The sequence below is a fragment of the Sus scrofa genome, chromosome 2 (genome assembly GCF_054392235.1).
Source record: "Sus scrofa isolate SSC_HxYL_T2T_F1_AM1 chromosome 2, Sscrofa_HxYL_maternal_Yorkshire_Landrace_v2.0, whole genome shotgun sequence".
NCBI lineage: Eukaryota > Metazoa > Chordata > Mammalia > Artiodactyla > Suidae > Sus > Sus scrofa.
The window spans coordinates 112,740,363-112,758,213 of NC_139384.1; the positions used below are offsets into that span (position 1 = coordinate 112,740,363).

The window sequence follows — 17,851 nt, forward strand, 5'->3', positions numbered from 1 at the left end:
AGGCTACCCAGCCGCTCTAAATTAGTCTACCCACCCCATCATCCCACGTACTCTACACCTTATCATCTTTGTTTACATCATAATCTTTAATTCTTTGGTCTATTTCCTTGTGTACTGTCCATTTCCCTAGAAGAGTGTTGGTTCATGAGGGCAGGAACACTCATTCATCACTGCATCCTAGGTAGTATTGCAACCATGGTGCCTGGCACGTGGTAAAAATGTGTAAATGTTTACTGAATGAGTATAAACACCAGCGGTTGTAACATGGTGTTGTAACAACAGCAGTAAACAAGTTGCAGACATCTTGGAGACACAGTGATTCACTCCACTTAAAGGAGCCGGGGGAGTTCCCCTTGTGGCTTAGTGGTTAACAAACCCGACTAGTATCCATGAGGACGTGGGTTTGATCCCTGGCCTCGCTCAGTGGGCTAAGGATCTGGCAATGTCATGAACTGTGGTGTAGGTCACAGACATGGCTCGAATCCCATGTTGCTGTGGCTGTGGTGTAGGCTGGCAGCTACAGCTCTGATTCAACCCCTATACTGCCGTATGCCTCCATATACCACAGGTTCGGCCCTAAAAAGACAAAAAAAAGAAAAAGCACCTGTCTCCTCCAATTATTGTTCAGATTAAATGAGACAATATGCAGAGCACTTAGAAGAAAGCCTGATATGTTGAAAATGCTCAGATAAAGTTAGCCATTAAAAAAAAAAAAAAAAAAAAAAGGAGCAGGGAATGCTTCACCAGGGAGGTAATGCTTGAGCTGGTCATCATCAAGAAAGAATGGGAATTTGCCATGTAGACTGCTGGAGAAAAAGGGCATTTGAAACAGAAGGCAAAGTATGTACAGAGGCAAGGAAGTCCAAGCTAATGATTATTCGTTCAGGGGGTTCTAAGTAGTTGAGGATTGTGAAAGGTAAAGGTCCAGGGGGAAGCTAAAGATGCTGAACTTGCTCAAGAACTAGATAATGGGAAGCTGTGGCAAAGCTGTAAGATGGGGTGTGACATGATTGGATCATTTAGAGAGATAGCTACCAGCGTGGTACAAGGGATATTATGGAGGGGAAAGCAGAAAACCCTAATTAGGAAGTGACTACAGTTAGCCAATTGAAAGACTCTGATGAATGGTACTCTGTAAATAACTCATTAGAGCAATGAGTCTCAAATCTGACTGGACCTCAGAATCACATGAGGTTTGGGGTTTGTTGGTTTTTTTGTTTTTTTTTTTAAACAAGGGAATCCCCATAAGGCTATCAGCTGATTTCTCCACAGAAAGTCAGAAGGGAGTGGCATGATATATTATAGAAAGCATAATAGAAAAATCTGTAACCTAGCAGACTCTACCTAGCAAGATTATCATTTTAAAAAGGAGAGAGAATTTCTCAGATGAGCAAAAACTAAAAGTATACAGCAATACTAAACCTCTTCTAAAAGAAACATTGAAAGATCTTCTCTAAACAGAAAAGCAGCAAGAATTTATAGGAAAGGGAAGGTCATAATTGGGAAGTAAATCACTTAAGTCAGTATACAAAGTAAAAAATAAGTTTTTGTGAAAGTGATAACCACAATGAACAGCAAAAGGACAAACATGAAGATGAAAAAGAGAACATCAAAATCATAAAATGTGGGGAAGAAGAGTAAGTAAATGTAGATTTTTTTTAGAGTATTTTTTGTTTTTTATTATACAGACCCCTTTAGGCCTATTTCAGGAACTGCCAAAACAGAAATAACTCTTTTCTCTGGACTGTGCCTTACCTGTGTTCTCTTAATTACAATGAGGAGGAAGTTTCCCGGCACTTAGGACAGGGACTGGACAGAGGAATTTCACTGTCCAAAAATATGCCAAATCACATTCAGGTACCATCTGCACTGCTTCCAGCTCCTCCTCAAAGGTGGGGTTTCCATAGCCCTCAGCCAACTTCATGGCCATGATCTGGTGATCCGGGGCTTGACAGACAGGAGTTCTGACCTCTTTTGTCACCTCCCATTAGGCCACAGCTATGGGCCGGTGGTGCCATCAGTCCTTTCAGGAGACATGCGCAGTGCTGACATCCAGGCTTGTCTTTCTTTACTCATTCAATCCCTGGGGGTAATGTTTTCCCTCATTCTCTGGTAGAAACATAGAAGGCAAGCCAGCATGATCTTCAAGTAAAAAAACTTATCCCATGGGAATTCCCATTGTGGCTCAGTGGTAATGAACTCACCTAGTATCCATGAGGACGAGGATTCAATCCCTGGCATTGTTCAGTGGGTTAAGGCTCAGTGGGTTAAGGATCCGGCATTGCCGTGAGCTGTGGTGTAGGTTGCAGGTGCAGCTCAGATCCCATGTTGGTCTGGTTGTGGTGTAAGCTGACAGCTGCAGCTGTGATTCACTGCCTAGCCTAGGAACTTCCAGATACAGTGATGCAGTGGGTGCAGCCCTAAAAAGAAGAAAGGAAAAGAAGGAAGGAAGGAAGAAAAAGAAAGAGAGAGAAAGAAAAGAAAAGAAGAGAAAGAAAGAAGAGAAAGAAAGAGGAAAAGAAACTTCTCCTATGGGTATTGTACTTTCCCCTTTTTCTCTCTAGTCATCAACTGAGAAGCAGGCCCATGAAACCTGGCGTAAGTTACTTAAGAACAGCAGATAAGGTTCAGATGTTAAGAAGCATCCTGTCAAACTCTTAAGAGGGTAGAGCTGTTACGAACTTCAGTGTGATAGAATAAAACATGACCTAACAGCTCATTACAATTCATCTTCATTTATATTGTAGGTGAAATTATCTTGGCTCTCCACCAGTTAGATCTTCTTCAGAAAACCATTGTCATATACACCTCAGACCACGGAGAGCTGGCCATGGAACACCGTCAGTTTTATAAAATGAGTATGTACGAGGCTAGTGCCCATGTCCCACTCTTGATAATGGGACCAGGAATTAAGGCCAACCTACAAGTACCAAATGTGGTTTCTCTTGTGGATATTTACCCAACTATGCTTGGTAAGTAATGCAATTCTGTGACTATTTACTTGTAGTCATGCTGGAAAATGAATAAGCAAAGTAGTCAGAGGTCCTGCTGACTTGTTCATAACCTTGAGCATGTCATTCAACCCTGAGTCAAATCCTTATCTGAAAAATGAGGATGATATTCTTCAGGTTCCTTTGGCCTTCACTTATTGTAGTCATTTGTCCCTCAAAAGATTCATAAGCAGGATATAACAATAATGTAGGCCACAAAGGATATTCGGGTTCATAACTGTATAGATATGATTTGTTTATCATTTGATTCTCTACCACCACCTCCCTAACATATAAGCATTTCCCTTCTGGATTATTGCACATACTTTGAAACTACTAATTTTTTTACAATGTTACCAAAGTCCCTTAATGTTGATGCTATGAACATAGTTCTCCTCAGGATCTTTAAATTATTCCATACTATTTGCTTTAATAGCTTCTTAATGTCTATAAGCGTAACCACAGGTCTAGAATAGCAATATCTGGACAGGGGTAGTTAGTAGTTTTTATTGAAGATGCTGAAATAAAGCCAACATAAATTCAGAGGAGGTTATATAGAACTGTTCATTACTAATTTAGCAGAGTTCTTTACTTTTATTTATTATTATTATTTTTTTTGCCATACCCATGGCATATGCAAGAGATGGAACCTGTGTCACAGTAGTAACTAGAGCCACATTAGTGACAATGCCAGATCTTTAACCCACTGAGCCACCAGGGAACTCCTAATTTGGCAGATGACTTTTCTTTTTCTTTTTATGGCTGCATCTGTGGCATACAGAAGTTCCCAGGCTAGGGGTTGAATAGGAGCTGCAGCTGCAAACCTGCACCATAGCAACACTGGATCTGAGGTGCATCTGCGACCTAGAGTGCAGCTTCAGGCAACACCGGATCTTTAACCCAATGAACGAGGCCAGGGATCGAACCCACATCCTCACAGACACTATGTTGGGTTTTTCACCTGCTGAGCCACAACAGGAAATCCAGTAGAGTACTTTAAATTCTATAACATCTAAATATTCTGTTCTAAGGTAGCATCAACTGCAAAAAGTACCATCAATTTATAGACTTGGGTGAAAGATAACACAGCATAGATATACATGTTTAATATGCATATATTAAAATGTGTACAAACAAACATGTATCCGGAGTTAACAAAATAAGCAAGTTTGATCTCCTTTTTCTGCTACCGAGACTTTAACTAAAGACTGTTCCAGGGTTTTAAATTTCTTTACAATTGATTTCTATCAATGCCCTCCTTTTCTGTTTTATTTCATATAACTGGTATATTAGAGCATACTTCTTTGCTGTTCTTGCCTGATGTATATTTTTAATCTCTTCAGTTTGTTACTCATTATTTGCTGGTTCCCTTTTGTCCCAAAGCAATTATCGCACAGCCACTTTCGAGCTCAGTCAATTTCCAGGCAATGCCTACTACTTTCCCCATTTCTGTTTTTATCAGAAATGTGCAATTATGTATACTTGTAAGTGCATTTATCATCTTTGTAGCTTTATGAATACATGCTTATTTATGGTGTCATTTCTTTACAGTTTCCTCTAGTTTTTCCTCATAGAACTTCCCCCACCCCACTTCCAAATCGGCTTAATTTTTATCCTTCTTCTGCTTTCTTGAGGTACAGTGACCAGAACTACAAAGATTATTAAAGGCTGGAATGATTCTTTCTCACTTTTCCCTCAATATATTTCATAATGAGACTTGGCATTTTGTTGGTCTTTTTTACTCTAGCAGCTAAATAGTCCAGTATCTGTAAGAAGCTGTCTGAGTCTCAACCTATTCCTAGTCATTCTACACCACTTCATATGTTAGTTGATTAATATGCACTGTTTAAATCATTTTTCTTTGAATATTGTTTTATATTTGCCTATAATGCAAATTTTCTTCTGTACAATCTTGACACACCATTATCACTATTTGCATTCATACATCATAAAAGTTATCTGCAAATGGGAAGATTTCATAATGTATATATCTTAACAGATTATGTAAGAAAATACTAAATAGAGTTGTTTGGAATGACAGAATTTTCATTTACCCACCTAAAAGGACACTTGCCTGACCCTGCCTAGTTTATGTTACTTGACAATAAGCATTTCTTTAGCCAAAATAAAACATTCCCAGAAATTCCTTTGCATTGCTTCCCCACTCTTCTGGAAGAGGCCCTCTGAAAACACAGATTTTTGTCTACAATTTGTCAATTATTACAATTTTCTAAAACTCTTAGTTCTACATAGATTTTCATTTGTTTTTATCTTTGACTGATTCTTGGTGATAGAGTCCTGAATTGTAATACCCAGCAGAATATGTTTTATTAACAGCATTTAGATCATGTGTTGATTAGACCTGCCCGACTAAAGTAAGTACAGCCGAAAATCAGTGTCTCCAATTCTAAACTGGAAATGAACATCTTCAAGGGTTAGTGTGTTTCAAATGGATATTTTCATTATGAAAAGGGAAAAGTTACATTTATATGGTTGGAAGAGGAGAGTGAGAAGGATGCTGATGGAAATATATTCACATATATATGCATATATATGTATAAAACTCTGAAACATCATATTAACCAGAGGTAAGGGAGAAAGAGAAAGATGCAACGGTGGTTCAACAAGAATCTTATGTTGGAGCCAGGAAACAACATTGTAACATTATTATTTATCTAAAATGAATTTTTATACAAGTGATAAAGGGTTAATATCAACAGCGTTCTCACCAATCTATAAGAGAAAGAGAACTACCCTATTAACAAATTGACCAAAATACAGAAATAAGCACATCACAACAGAAGACACATAAGTGGCCAAATACTTTTTTTTTTTTTTGTCTTTTTGTCTTTTTTGTTGTTGTTGTTGTTGTTGTTGTTGCTATTTCTTGGGCCGCTCCCGCGGCATATGGAGGTTCCCAGGCTAGGGGTCCAATCGGAGCTGGAGCCACCGGCCTACGCCAGAGCCACAGCAATGTGGGATCCGAGCGGCGTCTGCAACCTACACCACAGCTCACGGCAACGCCGGATCGTTAACCCACTGAGCAAGGACAGGGACCGAACCCGCAACCTCATGGTTCCTAGTCGGATTCGTTAACCACTGCACCACGACGGGAACTCCCAAATACATTTTAAAGCTTCAAATCCAGTAGTCAGAAAAATATTAAAACAACAAGATACCATTTTTCTTTCACACGTAGAGTTTGCAAAGATTAAAAAAAAAAAGCAAAAAACTTATATTGGAAATAGGCCTCATATTCTGCTGCTGAAAGTATAAACTGGCACAGATTTTCTGGAGGCAAACGTGGCATTATGTTCCAAGTTACTTAGAAAAATGCATACATTTTGACCTAGAAAATTCCAGCTTTAGAAAATAACCTACAGATATACACAAAGACTTATCACCATGGATACATTTTATATTATTATGTTATATTAAAGAATTGAAACAGTATAAATATCTAATAGTAAGGAATTGGGTAAAGAACAGTCAATTTCATTTTAAAAAGTAAAATGATATGTGAAAGAGGACCCCATGTATTAGTGAAAACAACGTGTCAGCTTTAAAACTGTATAAACAGTTTTTTGTTTTGGTTTGTTTTTTGGTTGAAAGAAGAATCTAATTTATTGTCTAAATTAGCACTTTTTCTTAGCAGAGAAGAATACTACTAACAATCACATCAGGGTTAACAGTCTGTGGCCGTGCTAAACAACCTTACTCGTGAACAAAGCAAATATAACTCTGTTTAATCTGATGTTTCATTCAACCTTTTAAAACGAAATTACATAATGCTAAAAGAGTTTAAAGCTACTTTTAGTAGTGATTAACTCTAAAAGTAGACCTGTGGGACAGTATATTCTGTTTTATCTATGCTTAATAAACATAGATTTTGATAAAATATCTACAAAGGACTTCTTACTTGATGATTCTTCTCACCAGTTAGGAGCTTAAAATAGATGTATAATACAACCTATTCTTAGATTCTAAAGACCCTTTATTACCTTAGCCATCATTGTATTGTTTTGCATGATTTCAATTTATACACAAAGTGTGTGAGATTAAACTTCTCAGATCAAAGCCTCAAGCCAGACTTCCTCTTCCATTTCATGCTACAGACCTTAGAGATATATAAAAGACAGCGATTCAAAAAAATCTTTTTTTTTTTTTTTGTCTTTTGTCTATTGTCTTTTTTGTTGTTGTTGTTGTTGTTGTTGTTGTTGTTATTGTTGCTATTTCTTGGGCCGCTCCCGCGGCATATGGAGGTTCCCAGGCTAGGGGTTGAATCGGAGCTGTAGCCACCGGCCTACGCCAGGGCCACAGCAACTCGGGATCCGAGCTGCGTCTGCAACCTACACCACAGCTCACGGCAACGCCGGATCGCCAACCCACTGAGCAAGGGCAGGGATCGAACCCGCAACCTCATGGTTCCTAGTCGGATTCGTTAACCACTGTGCCACGACGGGAACTCCCAAAAAAATCTTAAATGGAAAGATATTAAATAAGAAAAACCAACTGGGATTCCTGTTTTAATAAACCTCCCTTACCATAAAGAGCTAGTTGAAATTAAGATGATGGGTTCCCAGTGTGGCTCAGCAGGTTAAGAACCCAACACAGTGTCCGTGAGGATGCAGGTTCAATCCCTGGTCTCACTCAGTGGGTTAAGGATCTGGCATTGCCACAAGCTGCAGTGTAGGTCGCAGGTGTGGCTCAGATCCAGTGTTGCTGTGGCTGTGGTGTAGGCTCCAGCTGAGGCTCCAGTTTGACCCCTAGCCTGGGAACTTCCATATGCTGCAGGTGCAGCTCTAAAAAGAAAAAAAAAAAATTTATGTGGTACAATGCTTTTATTACAAGGTCTGAATTTACAGGAGTTCCCTTATGGCACTGTGGTGTTAAGGGATCTGGCATTGTCACTGCTGTGGATCAGGTCTCTGCCGTGGCATAGGTTCGATCTGTGGCCTGGGAATTTCCACATGCCAAGGTGCGTCCAAAAAGGAAGGAAAAAAAAGTCTGACTTTACAAATAGTTTTTTAAAGGTAATGTAGAAGGGTGATTCCTTTCTGTAAAATGATATTTTATGATAAATCAGGAAGAGTACTCTTGGTCTACATATCTTTGTGGGTCTTTTATAGTATACCACAACATTATCATTTTCTAGGACTGGCAGAAAAATGCCATTTTTATGTACAAATTCTTTATACTATTAAAGTTGATATCATTATTTCAGAGACTATTCCTTTTGTTTGTTTGTTTTTTGGCCTCACTAGTGGCATGTGGCAGTTCCCAGGCCAGGGAGTGAACCTGAGCCACAGGTGCAGCCTGTGCCACAGCTGCAGAAATGCTGGATCCTTAACCCTCTGCCCTGAGCCAGGGATCAAACCCACACATCCACAGTCACCCAAGCTGTTGCAATCAGGTTCTTAACCCACTGTGCCACAGCAGGAACTCCAACTATTCCTTAAAAATTATCCCCAAAATATTTTTTTCTCTAAAAACCTAGTATCAGCTTCCTTTGGCTCAGAAATAAAGGTAGTCCCATTTTTAAATTAAAATTGTTTTCTCTTTTAAACATTTTCACGTAATTTTTTTTCATTTAATAGTTGGCTTTTTTTGTAAAACATCTGCCTTCTTTTTGAATAAGGGATAAGTCCAGATTATTTTAAATTGTGAAGATGTAATTGTATAAAAATACAGTTATGTTTAAAAGAATGCTTCATTGCTAGTGATTTAAATTGCAAAACCCTCCCTGATACAGAATCTTAGTGGAGGGTTGGGAGGATCATTCTATGTAGACTATTTTGTTTTTGCTGGGTGAAAAATAGTGTGAAGTTGCAAAACTACAGTAAAGCAAGATTTTTGGAGTACTACTAGAATCCAGAGATCCTGGAGTCAGACTGCCTAAATCCAAATCTTTCCTTCAGTATTCACCAACTGCATACCCTCTTGGGAAAGTAACTTAACATCTCTGATCTTCAATTCTCTTATCAAATAAAATAGAAATAATAATGGCTATTTGATAGCTTAGAACAATGATGAACATAGTAAAAAAAAATTAAATGTTAGATATTATTTTTGTTAATGGTTTTTATTCTTAGGTGCCCTAAAAAATGTACACTGGTTGCATCATTGCCATACCAGTCTAATCCTTTATCTGCTCATATGCTAAGGAAGAAATAGAATCTTATCTCTCTTCAGGAGACCATCACAAATATCCAGGTCTGAATTTTTACCCATTTGTTTACTGTTTTAAATTTAAGTCACGTTATTAAGAATACTGCAGTTACTGTTAATCTTTGCTTCTACTGCCAAGAACGATAAAACTTGCTCAACATGGCCAGAAGAAAAAAACATGAAAAATGGTTTTAAACGGAGATCAAACAGCTTTATGAAAAGTGGATCAAGCTAAAGTGCTTTTAAGGAAATCATTGATAAATATGTAAGAAATGAATACCCAGTTTTCCTGAGGCACAGAAATTTTAATAAATGTGTTGATTAAATACTGTAAATATTTGACATGAGTTTTATTCTTCAATATGAATTTGCAAAGGTTCATTATTCTACTGATCGTAGACTGGCAACAAGTCACATTATCACTTGCCTAGACTCCTGCAGTAGCTTCCCAATTCTACCTTCTGTCTGTACCCACTTTTAGTCAATTCCCCATATAGGAGTTACCGTCGAACCATGTCAGGATTCTGCTCCAAACCCTCTACTCTTTTCCCATTTCCCTTAAAGTGAAATCCAGAATCCCTAATTGGTCCTGGAAGTCTAGCATGATCCCTTCCCCTCCTCAATTCATCTTTCACAATCCTACCCCTCACCTCCTCTGTTCCAGCCATGGACCCCTTACAGTTTGGGAAAGAACTGAGCAGCTTCCTGCCTCAAGGTCTTTACACTTGCTGTTCCCTGGGGGAGTGCCCTTCCTCCCCACATCCAGATATCTACTGGGCTCACTCTCACGCTTTCTCCGGTCTCTGTTTATGTCACCTCATCAGAGAGGCCTTCTCTGACCACACTCTGTAAAACAGCACATAAACACATACCTGCCATCATTCTCTATCCCCCTTACCCTGCTTTATTTTTCTTCATTGCTCTTATCACCATCTGACATATTTCTTCGTCTCCCCACACTGGAATGTAAGCTCTAAGAGTCTGAGGGAGCTCATCTGCTTGGTTCAGTGTTTCCCTATACCTGGAACAGCACTTCATTTGTTGAATGAATTAAAAAATTTAATACGTAAGTGGACTCTTCTCCCAGTTTACTACTGACTTCTCATATAAACACAGGAGGGCTATTTAAATTTTCTTAGTATAACAAGCTTTTTTCAGAAAGTTAGGCTAATGGACTTCCCATGTGGCTCACAGGATAATTACTCAGCGTTGCTTCTACCAAAAGTTAGGCTAAGAATAGATCAGGCTAAGAAGAAGGTATTTCTAAGTATTAAAGTTTATTGAAATGGTGAATACAGGAACCTCCCAGTCATGGGTATATGTCAGTTGGTCCCTACCTACTGGCCATCTCCAGTCTTCTCCTCTCCCTTCCTGTGCCTCCCAGTGGTGCTCCCTGAGAGCTGACAGACAGACCAGCCCCATCCAGACTGTTCCCACCCTACCTTCTCTCCTTAAAGAGCCTAATGTCTTGCAGCTCAGTTAGTTTCATCTCAGGCCATCCTTTTCTCTCCTGCACATCCTCATTAAAATCTTTGCTCCTTCTTCGTCTTTTGCTTTTAACCAGTTGTCTCTAAAATACTTCTCTTTCTTTCCTTCTTTCACTCATTCTTTCTCAGAAGAGTCCCTGGTGATGACTGGTTGGCAGAAGATTAATTGTATGCCCCTTCCAAGGAAATGGAAGATACAGATTTTTTAATTAAGTTATATGTAAAATGAGTATCTTTAGAAGATTTATAGAGGTCTTTGTCTATTTCCTTATTCTCCTGTAATTAACCTGTTTTTCCTCAAATAGGTACAGTCAAGTTAAATTAATGTGCTTATTCAATTTTGTCTCATTTCTAGCATTGCAGATATATTACTTTCTATTTTTCATTGGAACTATTTAATTATTTCTAATGTTTCTAAAAACATGGAACATTGAAACCAAAAAGCTGTGGGGGAGGCAACTACAGACTCGTCTTGGAACTCTCCCAAGTTCCCAGCTATAAATGATGGTAATTTTTCTACAGGAAAAACACAGTTTGAGTTCCAAGCAAATACCATGAAATAAATTTTTTTAAAATACAGCCTCTTTTTTAAGTTTGATATTCCTCATGTGGTTGTTTTATCTGTCTATATTTGATAAGGAAAAAATAAATTATTTTTCTCTATATCAGTATAATACAGGATTTCCCAACATGTGTCTGCCAAATACAAGTCCTTCAAAATGCTACTTGGGGTTAAAAAGAAGTTCTGTCATCAAATAACTTTAGGATACCTGGAATACTATATACCACCTTTGAAGGTTTATGGTACACATCAGCAATAAATTCATATCTGCAATAAACTTACTCATTTAGTTTTAACCATTGTTTGCAAACATGTATATCTATTAAACCCCTTTCTCATGTAGGTCTTGTTAATATTCTGTGGAACGAATTTGAGAAACAACTGTGATTATTTAATAATTCAGAAATAAAGGACTAGTGATGTTAATTAAGACTTTTTGAGTTTCCTGTGCGCCAGGCATTGTTCTCAGAATTATACATAAATTATCATATTTCATCCTAAAATAAACCTGTGAAATACAGGCATTTGTATTATTCTGCTTTTACAGATGAGGAAACGAGGTTCAGAATGGTTAATAACATGCCCAAGGTCACAAGGCTAGTGGAGTAAACATTTAGATCTAGGCAGTGTATTAACAAAATCTATACAGTCTCTAGTCTCTGTGATCTTTAATATCATTTATGTTTATGAAGGTTTCCCTAATGAAAGAATGAGCTATTAAATATACTGTGTTGGAGTTCCCGTTGTGGCTCTGTGGTTAGGAACCTGACTAGTATCCATGAGGATGCAGGTTCGATCCCTGTCCTCGCTCAGTGGGTTAAGAATCCAACTTTGCATTGAACTGTGGTATAGGATCCTATGTTGCTGTGGCTGTGGTGTAGCCTGGCAGCTGCAGCTCCGATTCAGCCCCTAGCCTGTAAACTTCCATGTGCCATGGGTGCAGCCCTAAAAAAGAAAATATATATATATTGTGTTATTTTTGCTGCATAGATATTGCTGGGATTCCTCTGCCTCAGAACCTGAGTGGGTACTCTCTGCTGCCACTATCATCCAAAATGTTTAAGAATGAACAAAAAGTCAAAAACCTACGTCCTTCCTGGATTCTGAGTGAGTTCCATGGATGCAATGTGAACGCGTCCACCTACATGCTTCGAACTAATCAGTGGAAGTATATAACCTACTCTGATGGGGCTTCAGTATTGCCTCAACTCTTTGGTAAGTTTGTCAATATATTTTTAGAGTGTAGTATTATGTGCAAGGAGCTGACCTCCGTAGCTTTTGCTCAAGGGAGCTGGTAATTATCATTAAATAAATATCTGCTGCTTCTCAGTCTGGGACAGTTTACAAAAGGTTGTGAGGAGCAGCTTTCTTGCAAATCAGCATCTGAATTCCAAAGCAAGTGCCCTAAGGCTGATTGATCTGGGTCTCAAGAAGGACACCATTGTTTTCTCTGATCAAGGCGTCTTCTAACACTCGTGGTTACCTCTCCCAATCAGTAATCAGCCCCCTCTCATCGTACCTTGGATTCAGTTGTTCTGGAAGATTTACTCTTCTACCTTATGGAGCCTGACATTCTACATTTATTGTTTAATGTGCACCCCAACCCTCCAAGATGATAGCATCATTTCCATTTTATGGAGAAGACTAGGGCTCAGATACCTGAGCAAAGTCTCACAGCTAAGCAGTGGCAGAACTGCGATTTCAACCCAGGTCTGATTTCGAAATCCATACTCCTTCTACCCTACAAAAGCTGCTAGATTCACCACTCTTTGAATTCATTTTCAAGCAGAATTATTACATTTAAGGTTGTGCTTATCCTTTGCTCCCCTTCTGCACATAAAATATGAGCTAGTAGTGTTTTGTATATTCCTTTCTCCCTATGGTTTTTTCCCAGTTACAGATGTCAAAATTATTAACTCAAGGAGTTCCCATCATGGCCCAGTGGTTAACGAACCCAACTAGCATCCATGAGGACTTGGGTTCGATCCCTGGCCTTGCTCAGTGGGTTAAGGGTCTGAGCTGTGGTGTAAGTCACAGATGCAGCTCGGATATGGCATTGATGTGGCTCTGGTGTAGGCCGGTAGCTGTAGCTCTGATTAGACCCCTAGCCTGGGAACCTCCATATGCCTTGGGTGCGGCCCTATAAATACCAAAAAATAATTAACTCAAAATGATTCTTCAGAGGCCAAACTGATTGACTACATCCCCCTCAAGAGTCTTAAGAACAAGAGATTCTTGGCCTCAGAAAAAGTCCTTAAAAAACCCTTAAATTTTCTTTCTGATGAGTAATAGGTATCTCTTGTTCATTCACTGGTTATGTTCTGCAAAGAACAGATGTGACTGTCAAAGGATTAGTGGGGGAGCTGACCTTTCCTGGGCTTATTCACTGACTTCCCTTTCCTGAAGAGGTACCATCTGAAATTACCTAGCAAAAGCATAAATTTCTTCAGGGGTCTTCTGGCCAGTGCACTCACCTAGCCCATAGGGGTTTTTCCTTCCATATGTATCATTCATTTACTGTCTTTATAAATTGTCATAAGATCTTTGATTTGCTGTTGTTCCAATTAGATTGGCATCCTAGTTGTATCCTCTGTCTTCTCATATTGTAGGTAAAAGGGGTGTTTATCTGAAATATTTATCATTATTTTTTCAATGGCAGTGACTGAGAGTTTTTAATCTGCATAGCTATTTGCTCAAATAGACAGTATCAATGAATGTAATTTTCAAAAAAACCAAGCATAGGATGCTATTAAAAAAAAAACTAGGAGTAAGTGAAGTTGCATGATTTGGCCATATAAAGAATTTGTACAGCTGAAACATTTAGGGCTGTTGAAATGGCACAATATAAGCATTACTATTTTTTTTCATGTCAAAGAAGCAAGGCATCAAAGATAGGAAGAACCGGGATTAAGCCAGTTTACTAGTTTGACTATTTCTGCCATCTAAGAATAGATTTTAAAAAATGGGATAGCAGGATGATAGTATGAAGGATGATAATTTGAACATACATTTAGAAGGTGTTTAACTTTTGACATATTATTTTTTCATTTATACTGCCCTTACTACACTAAGAAGAACTGAAAATAAAAATAAATTATAATACAGTATTTGTCACAGAGTAATAATCTAAGAAATGCTTTTTTTAGCAGGTAACTACTTTTACTGATACTCACTTTTTTTTCTTTCAGATCTTTCCTCAGATCCAGATGAACTAACAAATATTGCCACAAAATTTCCAGAAGTTACTTCTTCTTTGGATCAGAAGCTTCGTTCCATTATAAATTACCCTAAGGTTTCTGCTTCTGTCCACCAGTACAATAAAGAGCAGTTTATCAAGTGGAAACAAAGTATAGGGCAAAACTATTCAAATGTCATAGCAAACCTCAGGTGGCATCAGGACTGGCTGAAAGAACCAAGGAAGTATGAAAGTGCCATCGATCAGTGGCTTAAAACCTACTCTGATCCAAAAAAAATTTGAACAAAAATAGGAAAATAATGTTCTAGAGCTATATAGAAATATGTGAAAAGACCGTGATTAATTATGCATTTTAAACATTAGTTTTAATAATTACTGATTTCCCCCCAAGGAAATACTGACTTTTTGTTGAAGAGTGTATCTTTTAAAATACTAATCATGATAGAATTATATATTTTCAAAATGATTACTTCAAGACCTATTCTTACCAACTTCTAACAATTTAATGGAAATATTAAAAGGATGGAAGAATATACTATAATATAAAGCTGTGTTTCCTTGAATATTATGGACTAGAGACTGTTTTCACAATTCTATCACTTATGAACCACAAAATGTTTTTGAGTATTTGATGGTGTCTGATGAGTTATTTTTATTTGATGGGACATACATCATTTGGATATATTTGATGGGAGTATCTAGAGTATTTGATGGGACATAGATTGTGGATATGGCTGACTTTATTCTTTTTTTTTAATAGGTAAAATATATGCACAAAGTGCAAGCTTTGAGAAGGTACTAAAGGGCTAACAATCTGCTTGAAGTCTCTTCTTCCCAGTCTCCCAGCCACCCAGTTCCCTTCCGGGAGGCAACTACAGTAATCCCTTCCTGTGTATGCTCAGAGAGACAGACAAAGTTCTACAAACTTTATATTCTTCCCCACCCCTACCCCCGCTATACAAAACGTTCTACAGCTTGTTCTCTTTTTTTCCACTTAACAAAGACACCTAGAAGTTAAACTGCTGGGGAGAGACTACCTCTGGCCAAATTACTCTAGACACTATCAAATTACCCCTACAGAAGTTAGACCAGTTTCTGCCCTCACCAGCAGTGCCTGTCCTCACATTTGTTGCCACCTGGGTAGATTAAAACTACTTTATTATTATCTATTTTTAATTTTTTTCTTATTATGAGGAAAGTAGATCATATTTTCACATATTTAACAGTCATTGGAATTTCCTTGACCCATCTTTCCTGTTTCTATTCTTTGCCTATTTTTTTTCTTCTGTTGGTTGGTTGCCTGTTTGTTTTTTTGTTTTGTTTTGTTTTGTTTTTTTGGCCTTTTAGGGCTGCACCCACGGCGTATGGAGGTTCCCAGGCTAGGAGTCTGTTGGAGCTACAGCTGCTGGCCTACGCCAGAGCCACAGCAACACCAGATCTGATCCGCATCTTCTACCTACACCACAGCTCAAGGCAACACTGTATCCTTAACCCATTGAGAGAGGCCAGAGATCAAACCCAAAACCTCATCCTAGTCGGATTCGTTTCCGCTGAGCCACGACAGGAAATCTGTCTTTCTTTTTTATTACAGGCATACTTTAGATATTAGATCTTTGTTAGAGAAACTTCAAATATTTTTTCTTCTTTGACTTTATTGTAATGTTTGTTGACATACAGAAATTGGTGTTTTCATACAACCAAATTTATGAATCTTTGCTTTTGTCGCTTTGAGATTTTGTGTCATGTTTAAAATGGCCTTGGGGGAGTTCCTGTCGTGGTGCAGTGGTTAGTGAATCCAACTAGGAACCATGAGGTTGCGGGTTCGATCCCTGGCCCCACTCAGTGGGTTGAGGATCCAGCATTGCCGTGTAGGTCGCAGACGTGGCTTGGATCCCACGTTGCTGTGGCTCTGGTGTAGGTTGGTGGCTACAGCTCTGATTAGACCCCTAGCCTGGGAACTTCCATATGCCGTGGGGGCGGCCCTGGAAATGACAAAAAGACAAAAATAAATAAAAAATAAAAAATAAAATGGCCTTGGAGTTCTCCATCATGGCTCAGTGGAAACGAATTCCACTAGCGTGCATGAGGACGCAGGTTCAATCCCTGACCTTGCTCAGTGGGTTAGGGATCCTGTACTGCTGTGAGCTGTGGTGCAGGTCTCAGACAGGGCTAGAATCCTGTGTTGCTGTGACTGTGGTGTAGGCTGGCAGCTATAGCTCTGATTAGACCTCTAGCCTGGAAACCTCCATATGCCATGGGTACAGCCCTAAAAAGACAGAAATAAATAAATATTAAAATAAAATGGCCTTCCCCACTTAGCTTCTTTTAGAGTTTTATTTTTCACCCTTAGATCTTGGACCCATAGGAATATATTAAATATTAGAGATCTAATTTTAGTTTGTTTTTTCTAAGATTGCTGCCCAGCTGATCTCTTATTGAGTAAACTAAAATTTAGTTTAGGTTAGAAAATGCTACTTTATCATATAACATCTTCTACTGAATAAATTACCTTTTCCTCTATTGATGTGAAATGCCATTTTTACCATATATCAAGACTCGTTTCCATTTGGGTCCCTTTAAAACATTTTTTACTTTGCAGTGAACCATTTTGTTTTGTTTATTAACATAGTATGCAATATCTGGTCAGACTACTTCCTTTGCGACAGTTTTCTTTTTCAGAATTGTCCTGGCTATTCTTGCTAACTTGCTTTTTCCAGGCATATTTAGAATAAGTTTGTCTACTTTTAAAATGAAAATATTGTTAGTCTTTTTATGATTTTATGTTAAATTTATAGTCTAATTTAGGGAGAATTGAATTCTTCGTGGTATTCAGTATTGTAAAGACTAGAGTATACTTTTCCTTTCTTCAAGTCTTCTTTATATCACTCAGTAGTATTCTAAGTGTTCTTCATATAGATCAGTTTCTGCATAGAGACTTCTAAAAAGTACAGACCTTTAAAAAATACCGCCCAGGCCCTATCCCAAACCAGTGGAATCAGAATTCTAGGAATGGCACCTGGTCAGTTTTGTTCTTATTGCTGTTTAGTTTGTTAAGCTTCCAGAGATGATGCTAACTAATGTAGAGCCAGGGGTGAATTTATTCCCAGCTACTTTATCATTTGTTGGTGGTGTGCTATTTTAAGTGGATCTTTCTTCCATTATATCTTCAAACTGTTTATATATGCAAACTCTATATCTATACACTTTGTATCAAAAATACTGTATTTTTCCAATTGGTATTTATTTTTCAGGTAAAAAGTTTATTTGCAAATAATAATTTTACCTAATTTCCTTTTTTAATCCTAACTTCCTTTTTCAAACTTTGAAGTTTTCTTCATAAGCCAGTTCATCTCCTTTATTATATTGTTCCTCAATGAATTTGTATGAGCTTATCTTTGCAGTTATATATAAATTTCTGAGAAAGAAATTTCACTTCAGATATATTCTG

General features: G+C 38.1%; 1 protein-coding gene across 3 annotated transcripts in view; it reads left to right on the forward strand.

Moving 5' to 3' along the window:
- ARSK (arylsulfatase family member K) overlaps nt 1-14,966 on the forward strand; it is a 45,324-nt gene extending 30,358 nt beyond the window's left edge. For 2 of the 3 annotated variants that reach the window (XM_003354206.6, XM_085014088.1), the window contains 3 exons: nt 2,748-2,972; nt 12,198-12,422; nt 14,396-14,966. In XM_003354206.6, the coding sequence (XP_003354254.2) occupies nt 2,748-2,972; nt 12,198-12,422; nt 14,396-14,685 (740 nt within the window). In that variant the 3' untranslated portion in view covers nt 14,686-14,966. The remainder of the gene's footprint in view (nt 1-2,747; nt 2,973-12,197; nt 12,423-14,395) is intronic. The other variant, XM_013991487.3, reaches the window with a different exon arrangement.
- The last annotated feature ends 2,885 nt before the right edge of the window (nt 14,967-17,851 follow it).